This window comes from Pyrus communis, chromosome 14, assembly GCF_963583255.1.
Source record: "Pyrus communis chromosome 14, drPyrComm1.1, whole genome shotgun sequence".
In the NCBI taxonomy this organism is placed as follows: Eukaryota; Viridiplantae; Streptophyta; class Magnoliopsida; order Rosales; family Rosaceae; genus Pyrus; species Pyrus communis.
The window spans coordinates 21,611,520-21,617,506 of NC_084816.1; the positions used below are offsets into that span (position 1 = coordinate 21,611,520).

A 5,987-nucleotide genomic window follows, 5' to 3' on the forward strand; every position below is an offset into this window, starting at 1 on the left:
ACCTTTGACGAGAATTGAACCTAAGACCTATCATTTACAAGTGAAGAGGAATATCACTGGATCGTAATACTAAGTGGTCATTTAATCACATTTTAATAATGAAAAATTAAGAAAAAAATATACCTAAGAATGTACCCACCCAAGTTGGTCTTAAGCTAGGAGGATCCTCGTCTGATCCTCTTTGTAAGGATCATTCAACCACATCCGTTCATCATGCATCGTACGATTAGAAATCATTGTAATTTTTTAATTTAAAATTAAATGTAAACAATACCTGATAAAAACTGACCGTACGATGCACGATCAATGAATATAATTGAATGATCCCTAAAATCCTCATAAAGAAAATTCGACAATGATCCCCTCCCGATCTTAGGGGACGTCTTTGATTAACAAAAAAAGAAAAGGTACATATTCATTAGCGAGAGGTCAACTGACGTAAGTATGTACCTAACTAACTTCACCCACTAAATTGACCCAAAAAAAAAAAGTAATTCACTAAATTGACCAAAAAAAAAAAAAAAAAGATCTACCTCACCAAAAAATTATGAAAAAAAAAAAAATGGTTTGTATCTAAACCAAATTGGAAATGTAGTTATTAATTTTCCAAAACGCAAGAATAAAATCAAGTTATGAAAAGATTCAAAAACGGAAATCACCAAGCTCCGGAGTCCGGACTTCAGACCAGTAACGTTAACGGCCAGTAACGGTAACGATTGAGGATTCCTTCTCTTACAGATCACTCCCAAGAACCCTAGATTTTCTAGGGTTTCTCCCTCCCTCTCTGAAGCTCCAAAACGATGCCTTCATCCCCTAAGTTCTTCCACGCGCGCCAACCTCCCTCCGCTCTCAGACCAACCGTCCTGATCGTCGCCTTTTCCCTCGTAATCGGACTCTCCGGTTTCATCGTCGGAATCGTCTCGGTTCTCCACCCGAGCCAGTACAACTGCCTGATCGGCAGCGCCAGATCGGTGAAGGTGGTTTGGGAAACAAGTGGCGGCGGCGGTACCAGCAGCAGCACTCAAAACGGTCTCGTTTTGGGGGTTGGAGATGGAAATGATGATAACAAGAGGCACAAAGTGATGGGCTTTGTGGGGATTCAAACCGGGTTCCGATCCACGGGTCGCAGACAGTCCTTGAGGAAGACTTGGATGCCGTCCGATGCACTGGGCCTTCAACGGTATCAATTTTATTTAAATATGTTTTCATTCATATCAGCAATTTGAATCCTAATTCACATCATTCTAATGTGAAAATGGCTGAAATGATCAATTTACAAATCTCAATTGCTGAAATGATCACTTTTCAGTATCTAATGTCGTTAATATTTGATCAATATATGTGGACAAGATTTGATTTGATGAGTTCAATAATTGAGATTTCCAAACGATCATTTTGGTCAATTTCCCGATTTTAACAGCATATATTGTTTGTTGCAAATTGTGGTCCTAGGAAAATGATTATTGATTTTGAACTTTGATTTAGACGATGTTATATGCTAGAGTGGCTTGAAAAATTCGAAAGCTTGGTAATTGTGATTGTGTTGTTTGGTATTGATTGGAAAAGTGGGGTTGCAGCTTGGAAGAAGCCACTGGTTTGGCTTTCAGGTTTGTGATTGGTAAAACCAAGGATAAAGCAGAGATGGCGGAACTCGCCAAAGAGGTGGCTAAATTTGATGATTTCCTGCTATTGGATATTGAAGAGGAGTACAGTAAGCTCCCCTACAAAACGTTAGTTCTGGATTACTTATAGTCATCTTTCATGCCCCTAGTTTATTACTGAAGTGTCAAAATGAAAATGTCGTTTGTTTCTATTGCAGGTTGGCTTTCTTCAAAGTTGCCTATGCACTTTATGATGCTGACTTCTATGTTAAAGCTGATGACGACATATACTTAAGGCCAGGTGAGTAGATTTGTAAAGATTATCCATATCATATTTAGTGTGTCTAATACGTTATTTTCATTCTGAGATTTTTTGGAGTAATGCAATCACTTTGCATTGATATTTTCAGATCGCCTTTCACTGCTCTTGGCAAAAGAGCGTTCTCACTCTCAGACATACCTTGGGTGCATGAAAAAGGGCCCCGTCTTCACAGACCCAAAGCTTAAGTGGTTAGTTCTGTTTCTTTCATGATTTGGTTGTCTTTTCTCTGGCGTAATCCTTAAACTTTATTATTTTATTTTTTTTATAAATATTTTATGCCTTTATTAGTCTGTGCAACTACTTGATTTAAGACTATTGTGGAATCATTTGGGGAAGTGTAACTGAAAGTAAAGTGTCCAGTTATCCTGCATCCAAGTGAAAATGGTTCACAGATAACCAGAACTTTCAATTATCTTTTCTTCCAGCAGTAAAATGATCTGATCGATGAAAGTATTGCAGGTATGAGCCACTTTCCTATTTGCTTGGAAGCGAGTACTTTCTCCATGCCTATGGTCCAATATATGCTCTTTCTGCTGATGTTGTTGCAAGTTTGGTTGCTCTTAGAAACAACAGGCAAGTTTTAACTCATCAACCAAACTTTGCTTATTTAGTTCATATGTGCCCTTAGATGTATGCACCGGAAAGTTATTGTTTGTTATTATGTGTTTTTCGGTCTCTCTTAGTCTCTTACCATATATATATGGTGGGAAGCTGATGGCATGATCTTAATCAGAGATCTTGAATGATTGAAAAAGTTTCATCTTTACTTTTCTCTTTGATCTAGTTAGTTGGTGTCAGTATGATTATTTTACCCTCGGGAACAATTAAGCCCTAGGCATGACCACTCCATTATCCCTTGAGACAAGTCCCGGTTGGCTGAACATGTCCCTTTTTAATGCCAACTTCCCATAAGTTGTTTAAGTTGTCAATTTTATCCGTTGGAAGCAGTTTAACTTATAACCATGTACATAGTGCTGGGAAGGTTAAGGGGTGGCTGCTTTCAGTTCTCCTTCTATTGTTTTATCTTTAGGCTTAAGAGGAGTTCTTGAAACCTAATGGAGAGGTGACAAAACCCTATACTTTTCATTACAAAACCAATAAACCCGAAAGATTCCTCTTTGATCCAATTGGTGGGTGTTGGTAATGTTATTCAGCCATATATGGCCAGTTTAAGTTGTTCTACGATATTTAGGAGACACTATTATATGGTACATGTCTATATACTTGCTGTTGTGTCATATTCTTTTACTTTCCTGAACAATGAGTGCCTCTTAGATCTGACCACTCTTTTATCACTTGAGCTAAGTCCTGGGTGTTTGAACAGTTTCCATTATTAGTTGTTTAATTGTTTATGAGATTGATAGGTTTGCAGGACAGTAGGATCTTGACTTATAACCTTGACTGTATTTGTTTGTCGGGATGTATGTATGTGAAGAAGTGGCCAGTGTTGAGTTTTATTGGCTTTTTGTGCCTCTGGGAGAAAATTCTGGCCATTAAGGCTACAAGTACTTTAGCGAATGCTTAGTTCGACTAAAATAAAGACGGGGTGAAGTTTATGTGGTCATGGTACCTCGTCATTAGCATTCTTCATAAAGCATTTCTAGGTCATTGTCCATGGCTTAATAAACCTAGTCCAACTCCAATTGTTACTAATGAGAGACTCATAAGGGCAGCTTGAATATCAAGTGGTTTTATGCTTGTGATACCACCTCCAATGATGTAACCCTTGCCCCCACGGTTAAAGTATTCTAGTTGGGATTTCTATAACCTTCTCATTATCCTATCCTAAGACATGATTGTCTTAAGTTAACTCATGTTAAGCTATTTGGTTTGTGTTTTTCCCATTAAATTCAAATATCAAGAAAATAAATTATTCAATTTGAATAGATCCTTACATCTCTGCCAATTTCCTACCCCGTAACATAGCTCATTTTGTACCATCTTCTGTGTAATTACAGTTTTCGAATGTTTAGCAATGAGGATGTCACAATTGGTGCGTGGATGCTTGCAATGAATGTTAACCATGAGAACAATAAAGCATTGTGCTCACAGGAGTGTACACCATCATCAATCGCTGTGTGGGATATTCCGAAGTGCTCTGGTTGGTGTTTCTTCTCCTTTAATAAATTTTAGAGACTGTTTTAGTAATCTCCGGTAATCAAACACCATATTCTAAAATTGCATTCGAGATCGGTGTTCAAAGACATAAAAAATTTCATCTTATGCAGAGACCCATTTTAATACAACCGAATAGGTTTGGACTTCAAGAAGTATTGTATTTCATATCCCGTTGTCCCAGATATTTTATCGGCCTTCAGAGCCACATGATTTAACTTGGGAATGAATGAAAGTAACTAACCATAGGGAATAATATTCTGTCTTGAAAAGGAAAACTCTTATAGAAAAACTAGGAGTGGTTTTAAATAAACCACAAAGGTTTATATCTTGGAATGAGAAAATGAAAACTGAAAGTAAGTGTTGAGCAATTTCTTGAAAAAGGTATAACTGGATTGGACATTTCACGTTAATATATAAGTAAGCGTACATGGTTTTATAGTGCTATTGTTAATGCAGGGCTCTGCAATCCAGAAACCAAATTGCTAGAACTCCACCAGATGGACAGCTGCTCAAAAACTCCGACGGTGGAATCTGATGATTAGTAGCCTTGCATTGCGTTGTTTGCTCTTGAAGTGGATCAACTGAGGAGTTATTTTTGGGTATGCGCATCCTTCCGTTACCTGACGATATCATTCTTTTGTTTTTCCCTGTGTAGTAAGATCACAGAAATATACACATTTTTTGAAGGGTCCCAGAGAGGGATATGATGAGAAGAGGGTGTAGGAAAAGGGTATGGCCCGTACCGGGTCATAGTTACAGGATTTAGGACGACAGATAGTAATCAGGGTTGTAATCATTTGTCAGCTTTTCTAATCTTATATCATTCTTTAGAATTTTGACTTCAGATCTTTAAACATCATTGAGCATTGCACTTAAGTTCGGATGAAAAATTTTCTTCCTTTTTTTAATATTTAAACGTAGATCGAGAATGAAGGTGACTGGAAGTAGAAACCCTGTTTTCCTTCATCCTTTCTGTACTAGTTTTAACAAGGTACACATTAAGAGATATATCTTGAAAACTTGGGGTGTTTAGTGGGTTCTTTTTCAGCATGTGTCATTCCATCCCTACTGCTCTCTGCAATGTCTATCGATAGGATTACCTCAAATCCGAAAACAGCCCCATTTTTCTTTCCTTTGAATGCATCTCCGTGGATATACGCAAACATGAAAAGCTGGAAACTTGGACTGTATTTTTCTCTTTGAAACCTCATAGGAACCTTCATCCAGATACAAATGTTCTTCCAAGTTTTCGCTTCTATTTGAAATCTTAGATCATGTCATACCCTCAAGTTTTCACCTGGATAAAATTCAAGTCGTTGTAAGCTATAAACCTCAAGCTCTTGCCCTTCCATCGTCATAGTCAAAACTCGTTCACCATCAAGGACAATGTAAACGCTTTCATTTGCCAAACTTAATGCTCTCTAGCTCCTACCCTTGATCCTCTCATGCTAAAGCTCTGTTCTCAGTTTGTCCAAGCAATTGAATTTCTTAGGAAGGGAACTTACCAGACCGGATCAGACCAGACCAGACTGATCACTCAATGGATTGATTTCGTTTGCTTATGCTATTACTTTAGAGTTCTAACTTCTAAACCAAATCCAAAAGTATTTTCTCTAAGAGCGTTTTCTGTCATTTTAAAAGCACTTCTAAACGAGTCTGTTTGTGTTTGTCAAATATGTCAAATGCATAAGCTTTATACATGTAATATGTTGTGTTGGTGTTGGTGGTCTCCACTCTCACCGTCCAACCCTAAACATGACCCCACTTGTTCAACTTGAGTTAGCATTTTAAAACTAGATTACTCAAGTTTGTTCCCTACAATACATAAACCCAAAAATTAAATTTGATGAGTTTATTATTAGGAGTTGCAAAAATCCAGTGGAATTAATGACTAAACCAATAATTACATTCGATAATTGAGCTTGAAATCCAAGTTGAAATATTGA

General features: G+C 37.4%; 1 protein-coding gene across 1 annotated transcript; it reads left to right on the top strand.

Moving 5' to 3' along the window:
- Positions 1 to 548: 548 nt before the first annotated feature.
- LOC137715816 (probable beta-1,3-galactosyltransferase 13) lies at positions 549 to 4,880 on the top strand. Its single transcript, XM_068455164.1, has 7 exons — positions 549 to 1,180; positions 1,578 to 1,730; positions 1,820 to 1,902; positions 2,012 to 2,111; positions 2,383 to 2,496; positions 3,882 to 4,024; positions 4,498 to 4,880. The coding sequence occupies exons 1-7, from the start codon at positions 801 to 803 to the stop codon at positions 4,581 to 4,583; spliced, it is 1,059 nt and encodes a 352-aa protein (XP_068311265.1). The 5' UTR covers positions 549 to 800; the 3' UTR covers positions 4,584 to 4,880.
- The last annotated feature ends 1,107 nt before the right edge of the window (positions 4,881 to 5,987 follow it).

Excerpts from the sequence above, each read along its gene's own strand:
- LOC137715816 (XM_068455164.1), top strand. The coding sequence starts at position 801 with ATGCCTTCATCCCCTAAGTTCTTCCACGCGCGCCAACCTCCCTCCGCT. Across the intron at positions 2,497-3,881 it reads GTTGCTCTTAGAAACAACAG|TTTTCGAATGTTTAGCAATG; the intron begins GCAAGTTTTAAC and ends GTGTAATTACAG. Across the intron at positions 4,025-4,497 it reads GGATATTCCGAAGTGCTCTG|GGCTCTGCAATCCAGAAACC; the intron begins GTTGGTGTTTCT and ends TTGTTAATGCAG.